The sequence below is a fragment of the Gasterosteus aculeatus genome, chromosome 12, assembly GCF_964276395.1.
Source record: "Gasterosteus aculeatus chromosome 12, fGasAcu3.hap1.1, whole genome shotgun sequence".
Classification (NCBI taxonomy): Eukaryota; Metazoa; Chordata; class Actinopteri; order Perciformes; family Gasterosteidae; genus Gasterosteus; species Gasterosteus aculeatus.
The window spans coordinates 17,511,810-17,532,154 of NC_135700.1; the positions used below are offsets into that span (position 1 = coordinate 17,511,810).

The window sequence follows — 20,345 nt, forward strand, 5'->3', positions numbered from 1 at the left end:
GCTACACAGACATAAATCCATGCTCCCACAAAGGCACGTATTTATGCTTGTGTATCGCATACAGATAGGCCTACACATGTGCACATGAACCTGGGGTCCCACCCCCCAACATGTATCCTATAAAACTCTCAGTTGGGCTGAGGAAAAAACCGAGGTGGAAAGGGCTCTGTGCTGAATGCATTAATTCAAATCCCGTTAAAACTTTCCTTTGGAGTAAGGGAGGCAAAGTTGACTGGGACTAATGGTGAGCTCATGATCTGAAACAAATGTTCTGATTGAGTTAAGCGATTTACCTAAAGTAACAGAATGGAATCGATGTCTCAGAGGCGAGTCATTTACCTCTGCCCCTGTGAATGCACTTCCACAGCCTGAGGTTTTGCACATCAAGCAGTTAATGATCAAGATGGCTTAGAATAGAATAAAAACTAAAAGGGAGAGACAAATAATGATGTTCATAATTGTTTTTAGAATCACCCATTTGCTTCCCTGAAAGTGGTTTCGGTTAATTGAAGCCCTTAAAGCTGGTGACCCAAAAAAGCACTGTTTTTGTGCAATCTCACTGCAAGACGTCATTAGTAACATAATCAAATCATTTTACTAAGACAATCAAAAGTTTGCTATGACTTGAAATAGTCAAATACAATATGTCACACTGTTGAAAAGTGTTAATGGAAGATACCAAATTATATAGCAGGGTCAGTTTTGTTACTTTATAATGTCTCAACTTTGAATTCTGTTTAATTGTATCACAGTACATATGGACATGGCCCTTAAATTCCAGTCCGGGATGCACAAATGCATACTACTGAATTTTGACTAACAATAGTAAAATGCGACGGTGAAAATGGATAGGGGGTTACATTTAACCCCAAAGAAACAGTTTCAAATAGTTGGAAGACACAGAGATTCGGTATATGAAAAGATGGATGCCTTTCTCTCAGAATCAGTCAGTTGGTATCGTCCAAATAAGGGTGCAGTCCGAGCCGACTCTGATATTTGTATTGACGCAAACATATCAGCAGCTCCCAAAAGCATCATCCAGCAAAAAAATGAATAAATAAAGGAAACTCCCATCCAAGACCGTCCAGCCAGCGACTAAGGAGGGGTCACCCAGCTGTCTGGAGCATGTTAGTCAGCAAGTTAGCAGTGCTGCTGCCACCAACTTGTGAATCACAGATCTGATGATGGAAGCGGTCCCCCTGACACCCACACGGAATGGCCACAGTGTAGGTTGAAGACTGAGTCTGGAGAAATATGGGCCTGTCAGAGCGCCCTTTGCACAGTGGGGCCGGGCCGTCACTCCCCGTGACTGACTTCATCATTGACACTCCCCATGGAAGCAGTTGAGGAGTGGGTGGGTGGTTGAGGGGCTTTTGCAGGGACCCTATTAAAGCTGGAAGCCTATTTTCCCTTACACAAGATCTCATCATTTCTTCCAATTGCTTGGAACTATAAACACGGATATCCTAACTTCAATTTCTGCCTTTCAAGGAAGGAAGCCCTTAATGAGAATGTATTGCCCTGTTGCTGTAACTGTGCGGACTCTTAGGGATACTGAAGGAATCATCCATTTGCATTCACTTTAAAATTGATGAAAGTGAGCAAACTAAGCTGTAGGAGAGGCTTTTTCTTTTTTTTTTTACAGCCAACAGCAAATACGAGCCAGATGTTTCAGTGATGAATCGGGCGGTATTTAAACTGTCAGGCGCTGCACTCAAGTGTGTCTTGTGTCTATGACACAAGCTGCCTCTTTGTCTCCTATAACGCCCATCGCTTTCGATGTGGAATGTTAACACAAGCGGGGAAATGTTTGTTAACTCCGATATACAGAACATGGTGGAATCAGCTTTGTATAGAAGTATGCACAGGATGAGGTATTATTAAAACAAACAAGTCAGCAACTGCTTCGTGTAAAGCAGAACGCAGTTTTGTATCCCCTTCACTATTCAAGTGTCGTCAGCCATTCACTATCTTCCAGCCAGCGGCTCTTAATCTGCCTTTATTCTCCTTTCAGAAAGCCAACCTTTCCTCTTACCTTTCCCATGCAGCAATGTGTTTACCCCTACGGAAATGAAGATTTCTTCACATCCTTGTTCGTTTAATTAGGTTGCAAAGTAAAACTAGAGCCAGAAGATGAATTACATGTGGCCTTGATATTGTGCCACAGAATGTCTACACAATATGCTGAGCAGAAATTAGTCCTCTAGTCTGGATGTGGGCTTTTTGGCAATGTCTGCTCACAAGCTAGTCCCTATTCTCTCTTTCTACTAAATTCAATTATCCTCACATAAACCTGCTGGAGTGAAGAATGAAGGTCTCAAGTCATGTGTGTTTTAGCCCTTTGCCAGCTGGTGAGGATTGAGGGGTTTGAGGCTTTGTTAGTCTTTTTATTGATTTTGGGGAATGTCTCACCAATGTCTAGAAAACTCTATAAATGTGTTGGACAAAGAGGGAGTTAGTGAACTGAGCACTTTGCTTGAGAGGGAATACTATATTTAAGGATGCATGTATAAATCAAATACCATGAAAACAAACTGCCTGAGAAATAGTCAAAACCACTAATAAATGATGTTTTGCTTCCAGTAGCTTGATTAAGCTCTTTCACAGGCTACACGCGGAGTATGGAGGCAACCCTCCCCAGACAAAAAGCCTGATTAAACACAAATAACAATTTTTTCCTCATGACATGACCTCCCCATGAATGAATACACACGCTGTGGCCAAAATGGGACAGGGCCATTGAGGGTGGGCAAATTACTGAAGCTGAATGTTTTCACTTTGTCATCAGTGTCACCACAAAATTATGATTATGCTCTGCATGAGTGAAATAAATGTCAGATCAACAAAACTATCATGTGGGTGGGGGAACAAAGATGATGAATAAGAGGGGAGCAGACATTTTGTAATGCCATTTTTCTTAAAGTAAAGAGAAAGGTTATAATGAGATCAAGCTTAGTTTTATTTATTCCCTTTTATCTACTGTATTCATGTAATTATTTTGTGTTCATCATCATTCTCACCACTTGCCTCCGGTGACACAGTGATTATGGCTTAGCAAAGATGTGATGGATGTTGGAGAGCGACTGCACTCAATTAATAATGATAGGTCAAATTTGCCATGACAGGAATAACAACCACCACAATCTGCCCGTCCTCATCACCGATCCCAATGGTCCGACCTTTTTCAGCTTCATCACTGTGCAGGAGAGCCCAACTGTAATAGCCCACCATCATGATGCTTTACCGATAATGCCAGAAATTTGAGCCAAAAGCCATTTTGTGATACAAAGCCCTGAGTTTGGTCGTTGACAAACTCGAATGATCAAAAGGTGTTTCCTCGTGGTCTTCGGTTCTGTGTATTCAAGTACGTCTCGCCACCAAGAATGCTGTAAGATTTAATCAGTCTTGTTTCACTTCACTGGATCTGCTTCCTCAATTAGGTTGGAAGCTTGCAGCTGCAAAATGATTGTTGCTTTACATAAGTTTGCTGCTAAGCACGCCGGTTGTAATACAGATCTTCTGCTTATCGACAATCAGACATTAACATTTTCCTGCCTGAAGCCAAGCCTTTACATATGTAATGGATTTGCTCTTGTCATGTTGTAACCTATTCTGTATGGCTTGTTCCCTTTTTTTCTGGATACTGTTACCACATATTCCTTTGATTGGGTTTGCAGAGCTCAGGCCTGCAGGGAACTATCGAAGGGAAGATGCACGTTGCTGCATAGAAATGTATAGCTATGGAAGTAGCTTTAAAGATATGGAGCCCCAATTGCTGAATGTTTTATGGTTTGAACGATGGGTTCAGGGAGAAAAGGTGACGGTGCACATCCTGCCAGCTGATCAGAATCATTTGACTTTTCCAATCACCTTGTAATCTGACCAGCTGTTCTGAACATTTATACAAACTCTTCCTCCTAATACATGCAGCTCGTTATGCTAATGTATGGTCCATGTCTCCTCCTGCTCTAGTTAGACCGTGCTTGCGTTTGCTCCAGCATTGTGCATCATGTATATTCCATATCTCAGCGATACAATATGTGTCTGTGGGATCTGGGTTCGTACACCCCTTAGGGTAACTTTATGTGCGCCACTCAGAATTGCACACAGTTTGAATTCACTGTGGAAACACCCTCTAGCACATTCCTGATAAATGCAATTGCATATGCATTTGTTGCAAGAAATTTACCTAAATCATTTAATAAATTGAAAGAATTGCTGCACTGTAAAAGAGGCTCCCAAGGCACATTGAGCATTGCTACCTGAACCCAACAAAGGGTCATAAGACTTAATTTAAGCTGCTCAACCAGAAGTTGCAGAAGAACACACAAAAAAGAGGCGTGTTATCAAAAACAGATATATAACACTAAAACCTTTCAACAAGACAGGCAAAAACTGTCCATTGTTTTTTTGGAAAAGTAAAACAATTAATCACATCCATTGCCTTCTCTCCCCATCATTAGGAGTTACATATCTTTCTTCTCTCTCTCAAAGTTAAGTACATGGCTGCCCTTGCTACAGCACTTTAACCAAACAACGTTATGTCGCATAGAGAGCTGGAATGGGGTGATTTTATGTGGAGAGCCTGAACAAACAGCCCATACCAAAAGGAAGTCCCATCCCGGGGGTCAGGCTTTAGTTAGGACAGGCCAAATATGAGCGTATAAAAACAATTAGATAATAGATTCTCACTCTCCTAGGGGGAATACTTTTACGGGAAATGTCTGTGTCTTTTAAATATCCTATTTCACAACTGAAATAAACCATACTTTGTTACCAGTTTATTAGGTACATTGCACATATGAATGGAATCTTACAGCCCCACAATTGCATTTGATCTTTTGTAAAATGTATACTGTCGACTTAAAAAGACCTAATTTAAAATTCAGTTTTATCTCATTTGATAGTGAACCCTGACTGAGCCCCCCCCCCCCCGACCATCCCTTCCATTGTCAGGATAAAAATCAACTTACCTGCCCAACTGTCTCTCCTTCTTCTATCATCTACCTATGATAATATTCAGCTCTGAAACCAAAACAAGCCATTCACTTTTTGGAGCAAACAGCATCGCAGGCGTGAGCGCTGTTAAAAAAACTCAATGCAAATGAAAATCCTCCTCACAGATAATCACATGATCACACAAGCTGTGTCTGCAATTAAGCAGAATATGGGCTCATGACAGCCACCCCTCCTACCAGACAAAAACAACAAATAGTGAATAGGCTCACACATAACCCACACACATTTAGCCAACATATATCAACATATATTAATCACTGATTTCCTCAAAAAACTGTTCATAACAGTGGTAGGAGCAGACGGAATACGCAGAAATCTGAATTAATAACTTCTAAAATATGTTTTTAAGTTAGTTGGTTGCCCCTTGCACAACGTGAACGTACATGCACCATGCAAGGAATGTGTAGCTGCTGAGGGTGTGAAATCTAAGAGGAACGGTGAATGTAGTAGGGCAGGAGGAATGCCTGGACATGAGGGTATATGCATGCACCACATCTAAAGGCCGGTTAAGGTGGTGCTTGATGGAGTAGGAGAAGCCTGTCACAGTACAGAAACCCACACTGTGAAATGCATGTTATCACAGTTTATACATCCAAAATACCACCGTTCAAAGTTATGTGCCTCCGTGACAATGAGGAACAACATCCAAATCTTTTCTAGTCTTTCTAGAACCTTTCAACAATGTAGAGGAAAAATAATCAGAAGATAGTCAATGAATCACTTCCTTTTCTGAAAAGATGATTATTACTTTTTGTGTAGATCTATGTTGAGCTTGAAAACGTTATAAGCTTCTCTCCCTGCTGGTTGTCATGTTCCCTGTATTTGTAATTAAAAACTTGACCATGATGAAAGTAATGTATCTTTGGCTGTGTGGTCAAAGCATGCGACCCAAGCAGATTGTTTTCCAGGATGTCCACGTAATATGTTGACAAAGGTAAACGCTAAATCAACCAATTAATTTATGCACCGCACCAACACAGTTGTTGGGTTCACTGTTTGCATACCTCTTACATGCAGTGTGTGTTTTTCTGTTCTCATAGAGTTCAGATGTGCCACCCTGCCTGAATCATGCATGACAAATGACACACAGTGGCTGGGGAAATGCCATAATGAATTAAACATATTACACCTAATCTCTTATGATGGGGATGATTTTGGTAACTTGTCACACCTGTCACACAGCATTTCCTCAGAATCAACTGGTACGGATTCTATGTAAACCTCATCTGAAGCCTGGCGATCCATTGAGTGCACACAACGGATCTGTAAATACATTTATTGTATGTAAGACATTTTTGAAGATGCCACAGATGCCATTTTGGTGTCACCCACACTTGTTGTGTCATTCCACTGAATCTCAGAAACACATGTGTTGCATTTCGTCAATGAGCATATAGTATGATCATTTACAGTTAATTTAGATAATGACTTGAATACCAAAGACCAGGTGTATTATGCATTGGAAGAACTCAAGAACTAAAAAAAAGAGAACAACTCAAACCATCTTCCCTGTAATATAAATTGTTATACAACTGCATTAATGCACACAAATATGTCCTGGCTGCTGGTCTACAAAATGGGGGGGGGGGGGGGGGGGGCTTTAATTGGAAAAAGCAGTCCTAGAAATTCTTTTCTCCCCACTGATAGTGTAAACTACAATGTCAGCAAGTTTGCAGCGGATCTGTTTTAAATGTTGCCGGCATTGATGGAATGAGAAGTAAGTCACAGTGAGCAGTTGATGAGGAGCTGCATGTAACATGACTATACAACTCCAACCTTTCAGCAAGATAACCACTTCTGTTTCTGTGCCCCGCTGTTGAGTGGAAAACTAGAAAATCACATCACAGTTGCTCATGGCGTGATGGAGGGAGTCCAATTATTGACTGACTTCTTTAATAAAACTCTGGAATGTTTGGTTTGTAAACAGATAAACACGTTGCTGTACTGCTACTTACAAAGTTGCTACTCAAGGAGCGTTTGATTAAGCATCACACCACATTTGCCGTTCCTATCTGTAACCACAGATGTGAGATCTTAAGGATTGTTACTTTAAGTGTTGGAATATTACTCCCTGATTGTTCACATGTCAACACTATATGATCTTTGATATGTTCAATGGAATAATTCTTTAGCTTTGTGATTCAACACAGTGGTAGGTGACTATCGAGAACCATTGCAGGGATTAACATTTGGAAACCAAACCCTTAACAGGTAAAAGCTCACTCAGTTGGAGAGGTAGAGATGGCTTTCTAATGCTCTCGGTTATGATGCTTATTTCTGTAGCCATAGTGTCTTTTTCTGACAATGATTTGAATAATTAATACCATATCAAAGAAAACAAAAAAACAAGCTAAATTTAACAAATTACAGTAACAGATCAAACTGGATAAACATAGTAAAATTACCTACGGTAAAATACTCTCCATTATTAAAGTTATGCATCACTTGAATATTTGTATCCACATTCTCCAAATGGTATAGATGACCTGTGTTGCATCTGACCAGTGTTGGTAGTTGAAGAGGAGACCCCAAACAGTGTTAATATACAGCTTACATAGTGTGAGTCAGGTTTTCTGCTGAGCTTCCTGTTCATATTTTACCCACATAAAGGTCACGAGAGGGCAAAAAAACATAATAATAAAGGATTTAGAGGAAGACAGCAACAAGTATTAAAAGCTCTGTTGCCTTCAAATTTGATGGACTCGACAAATGCAAATATGCCCTGCTGTCTTCCTCTTGCTGTTAACACAACATGAGACTGGATGTGCTCACAGTAACCCAGCGTGACCCACTGAGGTGGTGGAAAAAAAAGAAAAGAAATACTAACACACATTATAGTTCTTCTGAGTCACAGGGGAAATCTCTGTCTGTCCCCATAAGGCATGGATGAATGCATCTGGGAAGACTCTGTCCCCTAATTTTATTTGTTGGATCGCAGCTGAACCCTGACTTATTTCAGCACCACCACCATTTCACACTTTATTTATAATTCAATCACGGCCACATGTGCAGATACAGTAATACACCTTTGTATTCCAACACCAACCAAAACAGACTGGTAGAGATGCAACATGAGAAATATAGTTGGTACGACAATCTTGTGAGGTACGTACATTAAAAGAATGTAATTTGGTCATTATTGGGATTTCAAGAGGAAATGATGTGTTATATAACACTGTATGTGTGTGCATGTCCACTTGAAACCTCCACATTATTTTCAGTGCCTGTGGAAAGATTGTTTGCTATAGGCAACCAGGATACTGAGACACTACAAAATATTTAAGACGAACAACAATGCACCGACAATAAAAGGATTCCATTCACATTTCAATGGAATAGCAATCAGGGTCTCTTTAGTGTTGTAGTCTTCCAGTGACTGATCAAGACCTGTAAAATAAACAGACAAAATCAAACACTTTTGTTGAGGGAACATTCCAGGCTCCTGTAACATGAGATACTGGACATATTAAATAACTGCTCAGAAAAGGTTCGCTGCTGTCTTTGAAATAAATTCCGTTCGCATTATTTTGGATGCCAATAGTGTAGGCTCTTTTGTTTGTCATATTAATGCATTTGATTCATATTCAATGATGATTACAATTATTTGACTTTAATTTCGACAGGCAATGTATGTAACCAGTGTCGGTATAATTACATACATTAACATAATGTAAATGGATTCTTCTTCAAATATTGATTTTTTTCAAATATCCGATATTAACGATGGAAATAAAGCTTGTGGCATCTGCTAATACAATTATCTCATTGGCATCACTTACTAACTAAAGTTATTCAGCTTTCCAAAAATGCTTCGGCAAACATATTTTGAAGTGTATATCTTTACTGTACCACTTCCACCAAGGGAGACAGACTAAAGCACTTGGACCTAATGATGCTGTCCTCACGTATAGACTCTCTCCATATTAAGTATTTTCAAAAGGATAGTAATTGTAGTTCTAAGTGCAATGATACACCTCCTAAAACACTATTGAGTTCAACACTCCTTCATTTCCGATGGAAGGAGAATATGAGACTATATAAGTTTCAGAGACAATTAATCTTAAATGGAGAATGAGAACGTAATTCAATCATCAAATATTTCAGCCAGAAACCCATTAAATCTGCTAAGTAATTCAAAACATTACGAGGTGCTTTATAAAACTATGTTGTTCAGTGCAACACTATGAGAACATGACACTGTGCCTTTTAGTTCACCATAACAAAAACACAACATTTGAAAGCTGTTCCAACAAGCATCAGGCTACGGTAACATGGATCATTTATAGAGGCCCTTTAAAAATGACATGTTAATTATTAATAAATTACCAGCGTTGTGTTAAAATAGAGTGCCTTCAGTCTGACTTACTGTGTTATCTTGCAGTTGTTTGTGGTAACAAACCGTCCCGTGTAGTGTATGTTACACCTGACCACATTGTTGGTGAAGTCTGATTCCAGCACCAAGAATTTGGGATTAACCTGGAGCTGAGGCACAAAGCATGGAAGGCACATTACAACTCACCGTAATCAAAAAACAGCTGATTGGCCGTTTTTCAATTGGCCAAATTCATGGAAAGATCTTTTTGTGTGTCAAGCCACACTCAGCAAATAATGTGTACATGAAAATAAGACAAGAGGATGGGCCTCACGTGACTCTTACCTTTAGTATGTATCTTCCAGGCTGGATGTCCGTGATATCGATCCATTGGCAGTCGATATCGGCATTGTACGTATCGTAGCAGCCTGGGCTCAGACCCTGGAGAAACAGTGAGGAGGAAAGAGACGCTCACACGTAATTCTGATTTTGGTTAAATTTTGGTTTGCCGAGTTACCTGAGTGTGAGTGGTACAGGCGTAGCGCTTCAGATGGCCAAAGTCGCAAGTGGTGTCCTCCAGACAGAAGCTAGCCTTGTGCCCCTCAGCTACTTTACGGCCAGTGCTGACCTCCAGTAAATCATAGTGGCTGAACTCATCCATACTGTGGTAGTGCCTGCAGGAAGAAGCAAAACTGACTGTGAATGTCACCAAAAGTCAAATAAATAAGTTTAGCTGAAATATTAAGTTAAATCCAGTGTTATCTGTTATGGCATGTCAGTGCCTAGAAATGTAACCCACGTCTTTATTCGTTTGTTAATTACATTGCCGTTTTGTTGAAATACAGCGTAAGCAAGTTGAATTTTAACTTTAAAGGCCATCAGTGAATTGACTGAACTGTTGAACTCATCTGCTAACAAGTGGTGTTGCACCTTGACTGAACACATTATGAAGTACCAAAGGACAATGCATGCTAATTAATGGCAACAATAAAGTATTGCTGAAGCACGACATTAACACCCTAATGATGTATGAATCTTATTAATTAGCTTGGATCATTCGGCGAGATCAGAAGTGTTTGTGTGTGATAGTGTGTGTGTGCATTTATGTATGTGTGTACAAGTGGAGCGATTTTCATGCAGACGAGCACAGATGTGTGCGTGTTTGTGCGCTGTTTGAATTGTGTTTGTTTGCACAGCTTTAGCGGCTTAGGGAAGCTTGGATGCACATGGCCACTGATCATCTCAGCTGATCCGCAGTATGAACCAAGTGACTTTGTCAAAGAGCTGTTCTATTTTAAATCATCTGCAATATTAACAGCTGTATGACTAGCACCTCTGTGTGAGTCATTGAGGTTCCCCGGCTTTATTGGTGACCCTGTATTTGCGGCGTAGGTTCTTGGTCCTGTCCAGAATGAATGACACGTAACAGATGGTACGGAGGAGGAAAAGGTTGGACTCAACCAGTCCGTCCTTTACCAGCAGTTGCTGTTGGTATACAGGGAAAAAGAAAAAGAGCAGCGGAGAAAGAATGCAGCCCCGGGTGAACCGACATCGATGGTCTGAGAGACTTTGACGTGTTTCCACAGCTTCACGTGCTGCTTCCTGTCAGACAGAAAGTCTGTGATCCACTTGCAGGTGGAGTTGGGCACATTCAGCGTGGCGTTTTTCCTGCCACACAGACGGGATAACCGCGTTGAATGTTGAAGCATCCTGACGTGGGTTGTTGAGGTGTCCAGATGCTTTAGGAGGAAGGGAAGGGCCGGGTTGACTGCAACATCTTCAGACCTCTTGGCTCTGCCGGCAAACTGCAGGGGGTCCGGGAGCAGGTTGGTGATGGTTTTGAGTCAGGACCAGTCGTTCAAAAGACTCAGGGAGATGGGCCTTTAGCCATTTAGTCCTGTGATACTTCTTTTTTTGGGGAAAGGGATGATGTTAAGGTCTTGAGGCAGGATGCCATGATGTCTGTGGACCTGAATACAATTTGTATTCAGTGGTGTTGACTTTAGTTGCTGAGCACTGGATCTCCTGAAGTCACACAAACTCAGGATATATAAATATTGGCCTTACTACGTAGCCCATGTTACAACATAGCAACAGCTTTTACTGGAACAGTGATTAAAGATTGAAGGATGACGTGGGTACTTTGCACTAATGGAGCGAATTGCCATTGGAGGACTAATTTTTTCCATAGCGCAGGCCACTGATTATGAGCGTTTGTCAGATTTGAAACCTGTCGGTTCTTACCTGCTGCAGAACCCTGTCTACATTCTGATTAACATGCAAATTAACACGACTGAGTGCGTTTACAGGCGTATTCTATATGGGGCACATATGTCTATGTATTCACACATCTATAGATAAACCATGAACCAGGGCAGGAGGGCCTCCAAAAGGTTGAAACACAGTCTTTGTATTCTCAGAACTGGCGTTCGTTTCAGTCGCAGTCTTGAGATGATTATCACCAGTATACTGTATGTGTGTGGGAAATAGAAAGAAACAGTGTGGGAAGCAAGAAAAAAGATTGAGGTTCCTGGAAGAGTCCCCTGTCTGGATCCCCACTCTGACTATGTCAACTATAGAGAATGTAGTGTTGGAAGGACAAGTACAGGATTTAACAAGAGTTATTTGCAATTGTAACAAGTGCAATACAATTCAAAACATTCCAATCCTTCTTTAAAGTACCGAGTCATTTTCCACTCCTGTAGCAACAAACATACTGTGCTGTGTTGTAAAACACAGAGAACCAAAAGCAGGTTGTTTGAGAACTATTTAGCGCTGGCCCGAGATCTGCACTCCACAAGAAAAACACCAAGATATGAAGATATACTTCTAAGCCCCTGAACAAATAGCGGCCATGAACTCTGACCGCAGAGGTCCCGGACTTAAAGTTGTACTGTAAGGTACAAAAAGAGAGAGACATTATTCTGCACCGGACAAGGAAGTTATGCCAAATAAGCCGGGTGTTTTAATGACTTCCACCTGTTTCCCCACACGGATGGGAATAGAAAAATAGGTTTTAATGGAATTCTGTGTTCTCGTTTGTGTAAAAAAAAAAAAAAAAAAATAGAATTCCAACATTTTCACAGCACCATGATTCTCAGGAGGATGCTGTTCCCTTCCCTTCTTCCAATTCTCCAGTGAGAAAGACGGGGGAGAAAGTAATGAAAAGCAAAACCTGTCAACTACACAGCTTATTCAACAGAAATGTAGGGCAGGAAAGTTTATTGTGAGCATTTGAACTGGAGGTTTTCTTCCACTAAAGAGAATTCTTTGTTAACACTCTGTCCTAGTAACCCATATCCATGCCATCATAATTTAGTAGCTGTGTGATCTGGTGTCACGCATCGACAGGAGAAATGGATTGATTTTTCATTCCAATCGCACAGCCAGTGGAATGATTGTCTTGGCTTTGTGCCTCCTGGGAACCACAGCGTAGATGCAGACTTATGCCAGACAGAAACAACACTGCCAATCTCCTAACGGCCAGTCAACATTCTTCTAAGATGAGAATAGTAAAGTAGGGCCTGGCACCAACATTGAGATAAAAGCCAGTCTATAGAATAAATTGTCATAAAACACTGACGAAACCCTCTAATCAGCAGTACCCCAGAGCAACAACTGGCTTGCTAAATTAACTAAAATCTGTCCACAGAGGCACTGAGGCGGTTTCTAAAATGATCAAACCCACAAAACTGTGTAAAAATTAAGTATTAGTAGAATTGAGTATTTTGTGTGTGCATATACACACACACACAACTTTACAACTTTTAGAATGTTAATATCATAAATAATAATATCCTGCTAATTTGTGATATTGCAGCAACCTTGTTGTATAAGGATGTCAACGTATACCAGCTTTTGTTTTCAGATATAAGTTACATAAACAATACTTCATCTCCCTAGTTACCGAAACAGATTACACAGCATTATTACCTGAGTGGGTGAAATGTGTTTTGCATTAAGAACTTACTGGTGACAGCTGTGCCACTCCCAGGTCTGACGTGGCCTGTTGGGCATGAAGTCGGCGGTCCCCCTGTTCTTCACCCTCTGAGGGAATCGCAGCAAGACCCTTACATCGTAGTCTGTGACATCAGGGCCATAGGCGGAGCTGAATGGTGGACACATATATCAGGACCAAACACATTGAGGAAAAATGGACAACTGGTTGCAAAAAGAATGTCCAAAGAAAGACCAAAGAAAAAAAACTGCAGCACCGGAAAGGCCCGGAGGCACTAGAGTATCTACTAAATATTTTATTCTACAGAATACAACCATCTCTCCACATACATAGTTTCAACACAGAGGGAACATGCTGTTGCGCGATTTACTTTTTTTGTGTGAAAAAGGAGTAAAGTTCTAATCCGTTCATCTTGTGGCCGTTGTTGACATTGGAGTGTGTTGTAAATTACAACAGCCCATCTGTGGGTGATTGCTGCAAATCAGACAGGATATGAAAAGGCTTTGAGGGATGGCTGTGCTTGTATTGGGAAGACGGCAAATGGAGCAGCCATGGGGGCGGCACACTTGCATCATTTAAATAGTGCCTTTAGTAAAGAGGCAGTGGAAGGGCGCAGGCCCAAGGCTCTTGGGATGCTAATCAACAACAACAGTGTCCATTCCGGAAGGTGACTGGTATTCCGTTGACATACATTGTGTTGTTGGTCATCTTTTTTTCATTATTTCCTTTAGATATTATTGCACAAACAGGTGTGATCCTGAAGGCCACCAGTATATTTATACTCACTGGTTAATGGTTCCCAAAGGTAATCAGTTTATAAAGAACATTATTACATAAAAACCTGATCCGTTGTTAATGCATGGATACAAAGTGGACAGGTTACATCTTACATACCCCAAATTAAATGTCTATCGGGTGTGCCTCCCCCCCTTAAGATATTAAGATACCACCGTAGAATGAACCCATTGCAAAAATAAAGAAATATATAAATGAATGAATAAACCTAAGAGAGCAAAAGACTTCTAGAAGCGGGCTTACCTTGAAAGACATTTTTCTTCAGCAGCACAGCGGAGAGAGTACATGTGGGCTCTCTGGATATATGTGGAAGCCTGGACATAGTTAGGATCAGGAACCAGGTCGGGCAAACCTAGAATGATGGACAGACTGCTCAACCTACATTGTAATTCCGCCTTTTTACAAAAAACATCCAAACTTACTACAAATCCGACAAATCTAAAACCGTATAAATCAACTCCGAACACAGAAAACCAAAGAACATTTTAGACCTCATTGTATATGTCTAAAACCGGACTTATGATTTTACTGGTCTGGCCCACGTGAGATCAATGTATGCAGTATCTGGCCCAAACCTAAAATGACTTTGACACCCCTGCTCTGGAGAGAGCTTTTGGCCACTAATGACTTTTTATTAAATTAGTTGGCTAATGTCATGTGATCTTTAATGTGCACCTTGCATCTGGATGTGAACACGCCACTTGGGGTAAACTTTTAATATAGTAAACTCAGAAGTCATATCTGTTTGGGATAAGGCTAAACGTGTAAGTAAGAGCTGCAGCATCACAGGGGAGCTTGTTGTAATGCATCCTGTGTTTTTCATTCTGCAAACAAGTGACAGAGATGAAGAGATGAGGAAAGGTGCAGGCACACAGAGATAAAGCAAGAGAGCCAGACAGAGACACGGTGGGAGAACGTGCGTGCCAGGGCAAAAACAACAGTGATCTCACTCCACTGCTGTTTTGGAAGTGGGCAATTGACCCGGTCTGTAAGTAAAGAATAGAGCAAAAAAAGTATTTCTATTCCATTCCCAGTAAAAGCCATGCCAGCAAGGGTTTCTGGGGCAACTAATCAACCCATTGTGTTTAGCATTCAAAGGCCAGACACTCACACATGCTTGCACTTGGAAGTGTTAATGAAATCACAAAAAAATGCCAAATTAAACTATGGAAAAGAAAGTAGATAATAAAAGAACACTCCGTTTTTAGAATAACACAAAGGGCTTTGGCAACTGCCGGTTAATGCAGACTTGGCCCAGTTTAACACCCCAGTAAGTCCTCCCTCTCACCTCCAAGTTTAAATAGGGGCTTTGACGTTGTAAGCATTGTGCGACCACTGTGTAAACATCATATACTGTGTAAAAGCTCTCTCCAAGGGAGACGTACAGAACTGGAGAAGCCTCCTGGGTTTTTCCCACAGCAGTCTCAAGCAATTTTTCTGTCTCCCACACCCTAGAAAGGCTTTGTTCCCTGGTCCCTAATCTTTTGAAACGTGAAATTGTGTGTCTTTCAGAGGGATCAAGTGTATTGAGAAGCCAGAGCTGATCGGCTCACGACAGCATTTGACAAAGCCATACATTACACTCTGAGTGGGGCAGGGAGAAAAGAAACTGAATCTTGCCTTTTGCATTTTATACCATCTTATGTAGCGCCATAAAATACACCAGGGCTCTTCCCTACATACTCCTGCTTTAAGTGCCGGGCTGTTGCAGTGATGAATCAAAATTCTTTGAGGTAGTTTTAAAAATGAAAATAGCGTTTGATGATTAAACATTGAGTATCACAGCTTATGTTGCTGGGTAATTTTTTTTTAATGATAATCAACAATTTCCCCTTTGGAAAGAATATATATTGCATACCAGAGTAAACGACATTTGTGAATACATTATATATGTTCTCAAATTGAGCTCATTGTCGATCAGAATCTGTGCTTTGTCCATTTATCTGAAAACACAAAAAGATTTTTCTCAAGAGGTCAAAAGGACAATAGACAAACTTTACGCTTTAGGAGCACACCATCTATTTCTTCAACCTTAGTATTCAAGCTGGTGACAAGTTGAGATGGCTTGCCCTAATACGAACTTGAGTTCAGTTTTTTCACAATAAAAAGCCCTTGCTGACTGACGGGACGGCATTTTATATTGAGAAAAAAACAGATGCAAATGAATCTGTTTCACTTTGAACACTGACTACATACAGAGTGTCGTGTAATGTTCTTGCTCTCTGCCACGCTCTGCTACCACCAACCCCTTGTAGGTTTGGCTGTGGGTCAAAGCCTGTTCATTATATGTGATTCTGTGAACAACTTTTCCAACCATTTAATAGTTAAATGCAACGACTGGAAAGTGGTTCTGGTTAGTGCAGCCATGCTAAACCTACCCTGAAGCAATTTAGGTTCTGTTATATTTTAATGCACAAAAATACATTTTGCCAGGTGATAGATTTAAAATTGAAAAAAAGGATTTCTATTATTCTACAAGCATTAGGTCTTTGTAAGCTATGTTTATTTTGAGATATAGCAGTGTGTTATGTACTGCCTCTAATAGGACCCAACATTGCCCATAGAATTGGCATTAATATGATTAAAATATATGCTTGTGTGTTGACTGAAATGTTAAGTAAATCCAAAACTCGCACACCACGATAGTTATTATGGTACAGTAACAGCTTAATGTTGTACCATGACGAAGTGCAATAAAAATGTCAGCTTTCCAACAGCTTCCAATGGTGGCACCTTCATCACAGTGATTACTGGGAGCTCTCAGGCATCTGCACACATGTTGGTTTTTTGTACTCTAGAAATGGCTGCCGGTAATACAGTGACTAATGAATGATGGTTGCAACACACACGGTTCACTACTGCAGAGACTGCAGCAGAGTTAGGCAGATCATTGAGTAACACAAAAGGTAGATCTGCATTATTAAGAGTCTGACTTCTGTCAGCTCAGACCAGACACAGCCTCTGGTAAGAGCATAGAACATGTTGTTTGCATTTAGTTAAGTCATGTTTCCCTCCCGCATTAACATTAAGCGCAAGAGAAATGTCTCCCATAACAGCACTTTATGAAAATATATTATTTAAGCCAAGGTATTGCACATTTTAACACTCACTGATGATTTCCTGTAGCTGATGCAATGGACGCCATGTGTAACAGGGACTTTCCATCTTCCCCCCTCCCCCCCAGGGAGTAGTGAATTACTGTACCCCCCCCCCTCTTGTTTCCCCTCACGTCCAGGAGGCAGACACGGCCCCTCAACGCCCCCTGTCACCAGACCCCCTATGAGGTCACCACTACCATTACCAAGCTCAACAAGCCGCGTGAACCAGTCTACTTTTGTGTAGCACAGACCTGCCCACACAAAAAACACAGGGGTTCCTGTGTGCTCGCTCTATATTGGCAGGGTTTCCACAAGCCTGGTTTCAATAACCATACGAATGAAAAAAGATGAACCTTGTGTCCACTTTGCTTCGTTTGTAAACTGAAAAGCTCCAGATATCTTGCAAACATTTTTGAATTCATTTGTTCAGCAACTACAGAAATCAAAACAAGTAAATATATACCCTGTTTCCACTGAAAAGTTAAAATAATTTATTAAGCACCTTGGAATTGGCTTCAAATCAGACAAAACCCAAAGCAAAAAAAGCTGACCGTACCTCTCTGTTGTGGTCTGTACACACTGCCGACATTCATGCTTGGATTCTCAAGGCCAGAGTTTGGAGAACTTCTGCCTGGAGGAACGGGCTGCAGGTAAGGAGGCTGAGGTCTTCCAAATGGAGGAAACTGCTCATGCTGAGGGCTCCTTTCTTGTGGTTGACCAGCTCTTCCAGTTCTGTCTACTACAACCGGAGCTGCCTGGTTAGCATCAGGTGCATGGACAGCAGGAGCGGTCTCGCCGTTGAAAATACTGTGGGTGTATCTGTGGTCCAGACCATCAGCAAATGGTGGTTGGGCAGCACGTTCAGGTACTTCAGGATTGGGTGCAAAGCCATAAGACTGGTGATAACGGTAGCCATCGTCACTAAAATCAAAGGGAGAAGCTGGGAGCACTGGGTTCAGATCTCCATACACTCCACCAGTATACCCCTGCCCCGCACCATGCCCTCCACCGCCATATGTCCTGCTGGCATATCCTCCTCCGGCAACAGGCTGAAAAGGTGGCTCATAGCTCCTGACTGGCCCTGCTAAATAACCAGGGTCATACGGTATTGCTTGAAAGGGAGTCTGCTGCGGAAATGGGTTCTGTGGGTAAGATGGTATGTTATAAGAGGATGATGAGGATGATGAAGATGATGACGAAGATGAAGATCCTGTGGACGGCCTGAAGCGAGAGCTTGAAGATCCTTGGAACTGGGTACCCCCTGTGCTGCCAGCAGTTTGTCTCCAGTTGTCAGGTACTTGCCCAAATCCAAAGGGATGCCGTGCCTGCCCACGGACAGTGTCAGAGGATCCTCTTGGTGGGGCCTGTCGCCGGACATTGTTCCCCTGAGGTCTTTGTGAAGAACGAGCGTCTGCCACAACTACCCTGGGACCTCCGTCCTGGGCCCCCGCTCCAGCAGGGACATATTCAGCCCCACTATTCAGCAGGCTAAACAGCCGCCCATTATTCTCCCATTGTATAACCTGCCTCCATGGGGTTGCAGAGCTGTCCTGCCCCTGGCCCTGACTCTGGCTCCGCTGCCGGGTCTGTGTGGCCACCTGAGCCTGCCCTGAGCCCAGCAGGAAGAAAACCAAACATGCCACAACAATAGACAACATACTGGCTCAAAAGATGCCACAGGTCACCACACGGTAAAAAAAAAAGATCTTGTCCACCAGCAACGTAAACGCAAACCACCTGCAGCTCTGTCAAAAAAACACCTTTGGTCAGTTTGTTGAGACAGACGCAGGATTGAAAACTAAGCCTGTAGTTGAGTTCATCTGCAGGTCTTTACTGCCAACAACAGAGGCGGTTGAATGTGAATTAAAAAAAGCAATCACACCCATGAGAGTTAAAGTTAGCTTTAGAAGACCCACTGGGGGTGTTGTTGTCTGTTGCTGTGAGGATATTTCCTGACTTCTTGTCGGTCTGTTTTCTTGCTTGTCAGTAGATTGAGCATTGCTTTCTGCCTTCTGGAAAGAATTGTCTGTGCACTGCAGGACGGCAGGCTTCTATTTGCCCGATTGCTTACAATAGGCTGTGAAAAAACTTTTTTAAGGAGAGGTCCCACATGGCCCTAGTGCTAGTGAGGTTTCCTGACCTGCAGCAGCTAGGGGGGGTTTGAGGCTTCCACAGTCAACTTCACCATCTGCAAAGGCGGTTGCACATAGAACACATCACACTTTAAAGGTTTTTTTTTTCTATTTTCATCCTGTACAATACAAGCATACTCAGAACATGACCTTGCTTTTTCTTAAGTTGATTCAAAAGGTGTGTTATGTTTTCACTTTGTCTTTAAACCTTGAAGAAATCCAATAACCATGTGCAGATGGGAAATGACTGGTAATAAGGACACAGCACCACACCGATGCAGTTCACACAGCAGGTTATTTCCAACCTCTAAGCGCAAACAAGCAGCTGCCTGTAATCCGTAGTGTGACTTTGTAGGAAAAAGTAGTCTTGTATCTACAACACAATTTGTCAACATTCTTGTTTTGGGTATGTTACAACATGTGGTTGGTCTCCTCCACCCAAAGAAATATCAAAGTGACGTCAATTAGGAAGGTAGCAAACCCTCCTCCCACCAACACAAACATGAACGCCTCTCTCCACCCTTCATTCCTCTTTCAGCTTGTACTATGCTGAATGCACAAAAGACATGCATACATGCAGAGCTCCGCAGCACGACAACACCGCGTGTGCTAATGTCTGTGAATACTATCAAAGCTACGTTTCACTCTGAGATACTAATTTACACAAATGCTCAGAGATACAATTCATTAATAAACACTTTGATGTGGAACTTAAAGCCGCTTGGTTAATGCTTGCATTGATAGAGTGAGTGCATGCAGACAGAATCTGATTTTTGGCAGTTTGCAGGGTATTTTTTCTATGCATGCATTGCTTGGGCAATGGCCACAATGTGCCACTGTGTAAATAAAGGACACCATTTCTCCAGGGCTGTAGCAGTTAACGTTCATATTACCTGAAACGGGAGCCAGAAAAAACGTCTTCATGCACACACGCTGATATCAATTGAAGTCATCTCCCACAAATGCACAAGAGAAGCTCCATTATGATCATTCCTGAAGGGTGGAATGTATGGAGAAGTATTTAGGGAAAA

At 41.7% G+C, this 20,345-nt stretch overlaps 1 protein-coding gene across 1 annotated transcript; it reads right to left on the reverse strand.

Moving 5' to 3' along the window:
• Positions 1–6,279: 6,279 nt before the first annotated feature.
• loxl1 (lysyl oxidase-like 1) lies at positions 6,280–19,370 on the reverse strand. Its single transcript, XM_040165906.2, has 7 exons — positions 17,739–19,370; positions 14,328–14,436; positions 13,302–13,439; positions 9,849–10,005; positions 9,677–9,772; positions 9,386–9,501; positions 6,280–8,406 (listed from the first exon to the last, which is right to left on the reverse strand). The coding sequence occupies exons 1-7, from the start codon at positions 18,838–18,840 to the stop codon at positions 8,400–8,402; spliced, it is 1,725 nt and encodes a 574-aa protein (XP_040021840.1). The 5' UTR covers positions 18,841–19,370; the 3' UTR covers positions 6,280–8,399.
• Between the last annotated feature and the right edge of the window lie 975 nt (positions 19,371–20,345).